This window comes from Leuciscus leuciscus (assembly GCF_965113295.1).
Source record: "Leuciscus leuciscus genome assembly, chromosome: 12".
Taxonomy (NCBI): domain Eukaryota; kingdom Metazoa; phylum Chordata; class Actinopteri; order Cypriniformes; family Leuciscidae; genus Leuciscus; species Leuciscus leuciscus.
The window spans coordinates 4,370,387-4,381,568 of record NC_138736.1 but is presented as its reverse complement, the minus strand read 5'-3'; the positions used below and the strand labels follow the sequence as shown (position 1 = coordinate 4,381,568).

Below are 11,182 nucleotides of genomic sequence, written 5' to 3'. Positions count from 1 at the left end.
TGTTTTCATGAAAGTTTGTGTGTGTGAGTATGTATATGAGTGCATTTGTGTATGAGTGCGTGAGTGTGTGTGTGTGTGTGTGTGTATGTAAGTGAATGTGAATGTGTGTGTAAGTGTATATGAGTGCATGTGTGTATGAGTGCGTGTGTATGTGAGTGAGTGCGTGAGTGTGTGTGTATGTAAGTGAATGTGTGTGTGTGTGTGTGTGTGTGTGTGCGCGCGTGTGCGTGTATGTGTCTGTGTGTGTGTATGAGAGAGAGGATTGCAGTGTGACAACTTGTTTCCTGGTATCCTATCATCCCAGTTCCACTCACACAAGACTTCCCGTTGGAGGGGGAGGGAACTTCCTGAGCCTGAGAGGATGAGAAGTGGGGGATAAAGGAAAAGAAAGAGGGTACAACTAAAGCCTGCAGGGTTGTCATGGGCCCTGTCATCATGTAATCCGGTTTAAAACATGATTTTTGGAAGGAGTTAAATAATGGCGCAAATACCAGTAAATTGACTAGCGCAAAGAAATCTTGGTAAACCACCTTGCATGATTTATTTAAATGTTTTTTTTTTAACTCCTACAAATGCTTATGCAATAAGGTCAAGTGATATTTGTTTTTAATGACCATACAAGTTCGATTAAACCATCCAGATGTCTATTTTCCTAGACCGGACATAACTTTTGGCCACTACTTTATATATATGTGTTAAATGCATATATTTGTATATACTTTGTATCATTTCTTGTACGTATCATTCACATTCAACAAGTAGTCTTGAAAGTGTATTAGTTTAGTAATAAATAGATTTCTTTCTTTTGAGGCAACAAAGAGAGAAAGAGAAGAGTCAGAAAAGAGGAAACAAATGAGTCATTGTGTGAAAATAAACACAATGCTGTTAAATATGTTCCTCCACACATCGCAGAGTACATAGAAAACAATCTTTCACATGTAAAAGTAAAGCACACATCAAAATTCTGGCCGATAATTATTTTCTTACGGCCAATATTAAAATGCTTTGATATATTTTCCAAATACATTCAAAATAAAACATAAATTTAAGCGTCACATTGTACAGTATGAAAATGGATATTAATGTTGAAGTCTGCAAAAGTTTGCATTTAACAGTGTTTAATTATTAGTGCTTGTAATGATTAAATCTAAGGGCGTGTTTGATGACAGAAAAAGTTATCTAAACGTAAAAATAGAGGAAATAACTGTCTTCGGTTAGATATCCGATATCGACTGATATGAATAACTTAATTCATATCATATTTATGAATATAAATTAATATAAATTAATTCATATCATATTCATATGATGAATTGTGCATCACTTCAGCCTTTTTGTTTCATGTGTTTGTGCTTTCCCTCTTTTTGATAATTTTTTTTTATTTCATCACTGGTATCTTATCCACTGAAAACTTCACAGGAAACGTGTTTGAGACTGACGTTTGTTACAGTATGTTGCAAGGTGTCAGTGTGAACAGATGAATTTCATCATTTACAGTTACCTCCATAATTGCTAAACATCTTTGGCCACAAATTTCTCATCATCTTCCTTCCCATGCAGATATAATCGTAGTCAGTCGCACCCACTAGAAGCATCTCACTCAATCTACAAGCCCCCCCCCCCCCCCCCCCCCCCCTTTGAAACTGCTGGTTTCAGTTGTGATCGGATTATGGTCTTTGTTCTGTTGGCAAACTAGATGGTCTTCTGCATTTGCTGTTGGTAAAGCCCTCAAACCCTCAAATGCAACTTCCTCTTATCGTCACAGCTGTGAATGCTAACGCTTGGTAACACTGAGCTTGTCGAAGTGCTTTTACATTATTAATGTTTTCACAACCTTCCGAGTCTAAATGACTTGATCAGACATATGCATTTCATTGTATAGTTTGTGTAGTTATATCCTTTTTTCATGCATTTGTCGAAAATTATTTTGATGATTATAGGCTTTAGAGAGTTTAAACGACTTTTAAAGGGTTTTAAAAGTCCTATTTTTCAACTGTAGCAAAGTTAACTTTCTGTGGCAGAACAAGACGTTGTCATTAGATTTAATTAGTTAACGTGTGATTGACGCTCTTCATGCATGTGAAATGTGTCAAACCTCCCTTTAGAAAAAAGTGTGGTCTGTGTTTTCTGGTTTAGATTATATTTAAACACTGAAAGTAGACTCGTCTCTTCTCTTCTGTTAAAATGTGGATCGGAGAGCAAAAGAAGAGACGTGTGGCTTCCTCTTTATTCTCTCAAAATGTTTCTTTTAAACAGCACTCAGAGCAAATTGATACACTTGCTGAAGTCTCTTTTATTCTCGAAAATCGAATGCGTCTCTGCTAGAAGTTCTGAAGAGATCTTACGCTGGGCTCAAGATAGCAAAGTCTACAATGAAGGCCGGTTTCACATTATAGAGCTTTTGAAGTCCGTTTGACGTCAGAGTTCAGTTTAAGAAAGCTTAAAATGTTTAAATGTTAACAATTTTAAAACATTTGCATTCCCAAAAGTAGCATTCTAAGGGCGTTTTCACTCCTGAAAGTCCGCAACCAAGGTCCGAACCAAAGTTCATGTTTTGATACATTTATACATTCGGTAAGTTTTTTGGTTTGGTTTCACATTGCAATTATGCGAGCGCACTAAAGAACTTTACATGATATACTTGCGTCATGTGGTCATCATTTATGTGGGCTGAACAGACACGTATCATTGCCACTATACTTTTTTTTTAGGGATGCACCTTATCGGATCGGCTCCGATACTGCCATTTTTGTCGGATCGGGTATCGGTTAGAAGAGGCCGATCCAAATCCGATATTGTGCGTATACTATTCTGTGTTATTGTTAAGCCCCACAAAAGGCACACAAACATTATAAAGTACCATAAAGTTTTCGTGCACAATATTATAAGTGTTCTGAAACCATTAGTAGGCCTATAATGTGATCACGTAAACATTTCCCTCAGCTGCGGCTGTCAATCATTCTCCATTCAGCATTCAAACAGCGCGTCGCGTTAACACGATGAAACCATAGACTGGATGAAACTGAATTTTTGGTATCGGATCGGATCGATTCTGAAAAAATGGTATCGGTGCATCCCTACTTTTATTATTATGGCATTACTCACTGCAGCACCAACTATACTCGAGGCTAGTTCAAATTCGCCAAATGAACGTCCTCGATGTGCGAACATTTGATCGTTGCCGGCAGGACGTGTGTGTGTGTGTGTGTGTGTGTGTGTGCGTGTGCGTGCGTGAATCAACTGGAAGAAACGCTGTGGGCAGGACTGACAGATCTGCACAAAAATATTCTTCTTCAGTTGTTTAGGCTGCGCGGGAACCACCGGAACTTCTTGTAAATGGTCTGAAAGTCCGAACCATACAGAAAATGCTTTCACACTAGAAACGAACCAAACCTTTGTTCAGTTTGATCCGGACCGAGACCACCTCTTTTCGTCGGACCAAATCTCGTCTGTTTGTGGTCCGGGGGAGGTTCCACACCTGTAATTTTGATTCGGATCAAACTGAAAAGTCCGAAAATCCGGACCAAACAAGGTAGATGTGAAAGGGCCCAATGTTTAACATGGTTGGTTTACATGATCAAAACTAGGAATGCGTCGTGTGAAGTGAACTATAGCCTAGTTTCCTGAATGAAAACGGAAGTGAACCGTTAGCCAATTGATCACACGAAGGCTGCGTCCAAAATCGCATAGCCTAACGTTACTCTCTTTCTTGAGTAGGCCTACTTTTGAATAAGTAATTACATCACGACCTCTATAAAAAGGATGTTCTGTATATGAGTGTGTGTGTAGTATGAATGTAATCTGGACGTACTTCATTCGCCATGTTGTCATTATCATGTGCGTCAGTAGGCGTGTCGCAATAATCAATATCGACTTATCGTACAATATATGTAGCCTATAGCCTATGACCTCAATAATTTTTGGTGAGACAATATATCGGCCATTATGTTTACATGATAATGAATGTCACCAACATTTTGCCAATCGTGCTGTCAGGGCATTTCGTAAAATATGTACGATTCAGATGGCCAAATTTACATGACACATTTTAAATTAGCATTATAGTCTGCGATAGATACAGTGCCAAAAAGAAGAGAAGTGGATAAAAGGGGATAAAGACAGAGGTAAAGTGATGTAATGAATGAACAGTTTATCTAATTGCATGGTAGTAAGATACTATAATTTAATGGCAGTTATTTTTACCTTAAAGGGTTAGTTCACCCAAAAATAAAAATTCTGTCAGTAATTACTCACCCTCATGTTGTTCCAGCCCCGTAAGACCTTCGTTCATCTTCCGAACACAAATTAAGATATTTTTGATTAAATCTGAGAGTTGGCTCACTCCTCCATAGGCTTCTAAGACATTATAACTTGCTGGCCCAGAAAATGCATTAAAGACATCGTTAATATAGTCCAAGTGACTCCAGTGGCTCAATCTTAAGTTTATAAAGCGACGAGAATACTTTTTGTGCGCAAAACCCCCCCAAAATAACGACTTTATTCCACTATTCATTTCCTTCTCTCTGGGCCTCGAGTTTTTTCACGTAGTGTAATAGCGCAGCGCTTCTGTGTTGCACGTCACACACATCACACACATGACCAGCGTCGGCCAATAGTGAGCCTACGTGTGACGTACAACACAGACGCGCTGCGCTAAAACACTACGTGAAATAACTCGAGGCCCAGAGAGAAGGAAATGAATAGTGGAATAAAGTCGTTATTTTTGTTTTGTTTTTGCGCACAAAGTATTCTCGTCGCTTTATAAACTTAAGATTGAGCCACTGTAGTCACTTGGACTATATTAACGATGATTAATGCATTTTCTGGGCCAGCAAGTTATGGTGTCTTAGAAGCCTATGGAGGAGTGAGACAGCTCTCAGATTTAATCAAAAAATATCTTAATTTGTGTTCGGAAGATGAACGAAGGTCTTACTCAACATGAGTGTGAGTAATTAATGACAGAATTTTCATTTTTGGGTGAACTAACCCCTTAAACTTTATGCTAGCAGTTGTTCTGAGTTCTCCAGAGGCCCCAGACAGTGAGATTTTGTAACAATCATGTCAGTTTTTAGACGCATTTCTTTATCACTTTTTTTAATTCATGTTTTACTTGTGCAGTTTTGGGGTTGATATATGGCATTTTTAAAATGTATTTGCCAAAATTAGTAATGATATGTATATACAGGTTTATTAAAAATAGCAAAGTTTTATGTAAAATTCACATTAAATTTGTATTGTAAAAAGCGTTTTAAAGATAATGGGGACTTTACTAGAATGCTAGATGTAATGCTCTTGCGGTTTGTGTTTAGGCTGTAATGTGTGTGTGTATATACATGGGGCACCAGGTAAAATTTTGCCTATAGGGCAGCAAATTGGTCAGGGCCGGCCCTGCGCGCTGTCATCTTGTCTGTCCTCCTTGTCGGAAGCGAAAGCCTGTGTTCATAGAGATGACATCGACAGGTTAAAAAAAGCCCCCATTTGAGGTGTTATAGTTTTTTCCTGGTCCAATTCTCGATTTCAAAGCCACAAATATAAATGTTTCAGTGCAAATGGTGCACACTAAAATAATTTTAGCAGCAGATATGGTCTGTTGACGCTTCTGTGCCTTTGTTCACACTGACTTTTGTGTTTTCAGCAATAGTGTGCACCCTTACTTTACAGAGAAAATCTCCGTAAGTGCCTTTTGTGCGTTTGCGAGTGTGTTTTATTTATATATTTTAAGTAAATTTTTATATTTACTTGTTAGGCTACTTTGCACTTTTTTTGAGAAAATATTTGTTTAGTATTTATGCAAGTTTTTTTTAATTTGGGATATTTAATTTCCATGATCTGAAGAATTAAAAGGTTGTTGTCATGAGAAAGTGTGTAGGCTTACTTGGATTATTATGCTGGTATATTATGATTATATATTCAGTGGCATAAAATGGTCTTAAAATGACAATAATATCGTTTATCGCAATTATTTCTGGGGCAATATATCGCACGACAAAAAGTATTTATCGTGACAGGCCTATGCGTCGCTTCACTGCCAATCACAAATCCTCTCCCGTGGCCTCATGGGATAGTAAAGTGTCCATCATATACACACTTCAGAATCTCACCGGAAGTAGTAGGTCATCCGGGTACTTTTTGCCTACTCTTTTTATGAGGATAATTCTTCTTTTGTGACACAATCTTTTTCGCCTACTATATACACTCTAAAAAGTTTAACTATGATTTACTCTTTTTTTTTTTGGTGAAACATTTTTACCCTAAAAAAAATTGAGTACAATTTTAAAGCTGTGAAATCGATGAAATATACTGTATGAATTGAGTAAATGCAAGTTAAAAAAATTAAGTAAATCTGAGTAACTGCATCCGGTACATTAACAAATAAAATTGAGTAGAAATAATTTAACATGTAAACATTTAAAAATCGATATTTTTGAGTCATATTAACTGTTTTTATTTATGAGTAATATTAACTTTTTTTATTTCCTCTAAACCTTTGTAAAATAGTATTCCATACAACCACCAGTATACATGACATTGGCCTTTATTGTCGATGAGTACAGCAATACAGCATATTTTACACTGTATTGCCAACATTTAAACTCATTTAACAAACATTTTAGAAGTAAAAATTACACATTTAAACATTCAGGTTGCCTAATTAAAGTGTAGTTAACCAGTCTTTTGTCCAATTTCCACCGGATCAGTGCTGGTTCTCATGCCGGAGACGGACTCGTGATCTGCGGGTGAACTTCGAACTTCAGACCGCCGTCCTGCGTTTCTCTCACAGCCAAAAGATAAGATGTTTAACTCGACCAATCAAGTGAACGATATTCTTAGATTTTATTAAGTTCATAAAGTTAGATATTACTGTAATATTTACTAAACCACAGAATAATTTTTTTAGAGTGTATAGGGAAGTATGCGATTTGAATGCAGCCGTAGTTCTGCATGCATGCAACTTTCCTTGGTACCGGTCACACTTATAGCATTATGCAGTTCCCATATAGCTTCTTATCTCTGCAGCTGAGAGTAGATCACAATCTTTACATCTGTAACAATGTACCTGTGGCTGGCAGATAAATGCAAGTGCCATTCTGTTTGCACAGAGTTTGTGGTGTGGTGATAAAGAGAGAAATGCCTCAGTTACACAGTGAGTTCTCTTAAACTCTTTACCTAAAGCTACTGTGGTAAACAGCCACCACTAGTACATAGTTTACAAGTTTACCTTTTGGACGCACTGGGTCAAAGAACAACTTTGCACTTTATCTACCACTAAAGTTAGTGCCTTGAAGTAGTAATATCTACCTTTAAGGTACTACTTTAAACCTTTTAGGGGTTAATAAGCTAGAAAGTGACAAGCTGTTGTGCCCCTAAAGATACAATTTTGCACATTTTGTGTGAGAGTTGACGAAGGTTGATGGTCAAACATGCCTTAATTCGGCCAAAAAAGTCTCGAGACGGGTGTAATAATCGAACAAAGCAAGTAAACCAAATATAGCCTAAGCCTGAATGTGAGAGATTTGAATATGAATATAAACATTTATTTAATTATTTTAATTATATATATATAATTGATTATATCATATTGATTATATAGCTCTATACTCTCTCATTTGTGTCTTTTTATTTGTAAATTTTTTAAGAGACCACATTGATATTTAAAGAAAATATAGATAATATTATATAATATAATAATAAAGAATATTAAAGAGACAGTAGACCAATCTAAAGAAAGTGTTCACCACAAAGTGCATCTCTATAGTTTATTTGGCTTATTCATACACTACCGGTCAAAAGTTTTAGATCGGTAAGATCTAGAAGAAGTATCTTCTGCTCACCAAGGCTGCATTTATTTGATTAAAAATACAAACAAAAACAGTAATATTGTGAAATATTATTAAAATCTAAAACAGCTGTTTTCTATGTGAATATACAGTAAAGTGTAATTTATTCCTGTGATCAAAGCTGAATTTTTAGCATCATTAATCCAGTCTTTAGTGTCACATGATCCTTCAGAAATCATTCTAATATGATGATTTGATGGTCAAGAAACATTTATGATTATTATCAATGTTGAAAACAGTTTTTTACATTTTTATTTCATGATGCAATGATGAATAGAAAGTTCAAAAGAACAGCATTTATCTGAAATCTAAAGCTTTTGTCACATCAGTAAGAATTTTAATTTTACTTTTGGGGGGAAATAAATAAAATAAATCAATACTTTTATTCATCAAGGATGAGTTAAACTGATCAAAAGTTACAGTGAAGACATTTATAATGTTAGAAAATATTCTATTTTAAGTAAATGCTGTTCTTTTAAACTTTCTATTCGTCAAAGAATTTTGAAAAAAATCTGGTTTCAACATTGAAAATAATAATGAATGTTTTTTGAGCATAAAATCAGCATATTAGAATGATTTCTGAAGGATCATGTGACATTGAAGACTGGAGTAAATTCAGCTTTCATCTGAGGAATAAATTACATTTCAAAATATATTAAAATAGAAAACAGTCATTTTAAATTGTCATAATATTTCACAATATTACTGTGTTTTTTATTGTTTTTTATCAAATAAATGCAGCCTTGGTGAGCAGAAGAGTAGAATCTTACCAATCTTTTGACCAGTAGTGTATACAAACCAATCGAAACTTTTTTTTATTTTCTGCACTCAATGCATTCAATGACTTTCCTCATTTCTCACCCGGCTCTCATTGTATTTCCAGTTCTCAAAACCTCCAGAAAAACATATAGACAGTCTGCTTTTCATTATCATGCCATGCTTTTTATTCATCAACATCTATTCTCCTTTGTGTGCAGCTGTTTAAACCAGACCATTATTTGTTCAGGCCTTTCCGACAAGCATTCAATTCAACGTTTGCGGTCCATTTCTAGACTATATTACATCAGCGCACATCAGATTACACACGATTATCTGAACAGAAAATTAGAAGTAAGAGACCAAAGCCTTTGTTTTTTTACTCAACATTGTTTCATATAATTTATTTGATGTGATTCTGCATAGATTGGCCGGAGATATGAATGGAGCGACAGACTCACAGATTCATGGGAAATTCCTGAAGAGACAATATAAGCATGGGTGGTGTGGACTGTATTGTTTTCTCCAGCAAAATGATACACGCCTATTGTAAAGCAAAGCTGTGTGTGTGCGCTCGGTGAAATCTTCTTTTTTTGGGATGTTTATGTGTATCTTGGAGTAAGTTTGGAATATTTTCATGTGGCAGAAAGACAAACAGATTGTCCGAGGGGTGGAGCGATACGTGTTGTGAATGTGTGTCCCCTTTGCAGCTGGACCCTCTCTCTCTCTCTCTCAGCAGGAAACGAGGGGGAGGCTTTAGTGGGCCGGACAGGAAACACTCGCAAAAACTGGCATCCTGTTGATCCACTGATGGTCAGTTAGATAGAAATACAGGACATGGCTTTATTCAGCCAGAGAGTGGACGTTGCGCACACACGTACTTTTTTCAAGGGGAATTTTAACTGTGAACTTCCTTTTCTCTAGACAGGAAAGTAAGAGGAAGTAGCGCGAAAAAAGTGTTAAGTCACAAAATAAAAAGTCATTTCACTTTCTTTCTTTCTTTCTTTCTTTCTTTCTTTCTGTCTGTTACTTATATTTGTATGTTTCTCTCTCTCTTGTCTTCCCAGGATGTTGGTGTGTATGGAAAGCTGATCTGAGGATCTGGTGAGACGCAAATCTGATAATATCGACAACTCAAATAGTTCTTTCATTACATTTACACTCTTACTGAGGGGAACAAAGTATAGAAACCTCTCAACATGGACACACTTCATGAATTAAATGCCATCTTCATCATACAGAGAGCACAGAATCAATCTGAACACTTAAGCTAGGGCTTTACGATTTAATAAGATCATGATAGTCCCGTTATCTAATCGCAAAGACTGCACTTTAATGAAATAAATACATGCGCTGCTTTTTTTGGAGTGAAGTTCAGCACTGTGTTCTTTTACAGCGAGATGTTCGCTCCACTCGATCTCATCTCTGAGTTTGTGTGGCTTATGACGTACGTTTGGGAACACGACATGCGTTTAGGAACATCATCTTCACAAACTTGTGATGAGAAGCAATTATAAACCTGCCATTGTCAACAAAAGAGAAGCTGAAAGGTCTCTCTGTGGTTTCGACTGAAAAAAAAAAAAAGCTCAATGGTTTAACGTTTAATAGTAAAAGGAATTAAGAGCCATAAATATTAGTACTGTAATTGTACTGTAAAATAAAATTATTGTAATTATGAAGTTAATTTAAAACTTAATATTATTTACAGTGCAATATTACTGGATTACACTTTTTTTATTAAATTTTAATTCGATAAAGTAATTATTATTATTATTATTATTATTATTATTATTATAGAATAAATAATCATTTTGGTAAAACTTTACAATAAGGTTTCATTAGTTTATATCAGTTAACTACTTTAGTTAACATGAACTTAGATTGAACAATACTTCTACAGCATTTATTAATCTTATCTAATGTTAATTGTAACTTTTACTAATACATTATTAAAATCAAAAGACAATGAATGACTGTATTTTTATTAATCAACATTAACAAAATAAATGTTATTTTGTATCATTTTATTTTCTAATTATTAGTCATATTGATGTATATACCAATGATCACCACAAACTTGGAGCCTTATTAAAATCATATTACAATCATAATTTTTGATTTTTACAACATTTCGATTTATTTTTTTATTTATTTTTTTTTTTTTTTAAATAGTGAAGCCCTAACTTAAGTCACATTGCATTAGATATCAAATAGCTTAATGGATACTACTGTCAAATTAATCCCCCTTTATCTTGTTTCTATGGGAAGAAGCTCTGTTTCCAGGGTGATGAGCTGTGTGCTTTGAAAATATCGAATATTATGGGCTGTGCTTGCTGTAAGCAGAGGAAGGCCAGTAAATCTGTGTCGAATCCCAACTCGTGCGACACAGGCAACGGGATCCAGTCATTAGAGCCCTCCCGATACATCCCCGATCCGACTTTTAACCCCTCAACGGGGTTGATCCCGAACTTTAATGATTTTTCAAACGCAGTGCCTGCTCCCCTGTCCCGCCCCGCTGCCATCACAGGTGTGTAACGTGTCCGTTTCAGTGTTTGATAATGATGATGGCGTTACTTCCCTTACTGAAT

General features: G+C 35.7%; 1 protein-coding gene and 1 long non-coding RNA gene across 7 annotated transcripts in view; one reads left to right on the top strand and one right to left on the bottom strand.

The window, feature by feature from the left end:
• Positions 1–11,182, bottom strand: part of LOC309511010 — a 295,833-nt gene that overhangs the window by 120,235 nt on the left and 164,416 nt on the right. The gene's annotated exons all lie outside the window — the stretch shown is intronic.
• The window catches only part of yrk (Yes-related kinase), a 28,839-nt gene that overhangs the window by 2,683 nt on the left and 14,974 nt on the right, over positions 1–11,182 (top strand). For 3 of the 6 annotated variants that reach the window (XM_082185906.1, XM_082185901.1, XM_082185905.1), the window contains exons 2-3: positions 9,662–9,698; positions 10,866–11,121. In XM_082185906.1, coding sequence (XP_082042032.1) covers positions 10,914–11,121 — 208 coding nt within the window. In that variant the 5' untranslated portion in view covers positions 9,662–9,698; positions 10,866–10,913. Of the gene's footprint in view, positions 1–8,599; positions 9,527–9,661; positions 9,699–10,862; positions 11,122–11,182 lie in introns of those variants that run through there. The other 3 variants (XM_082185904.1, XM_082185903.1, XM_082185902.1) reach the window with 3 other exon arrangements.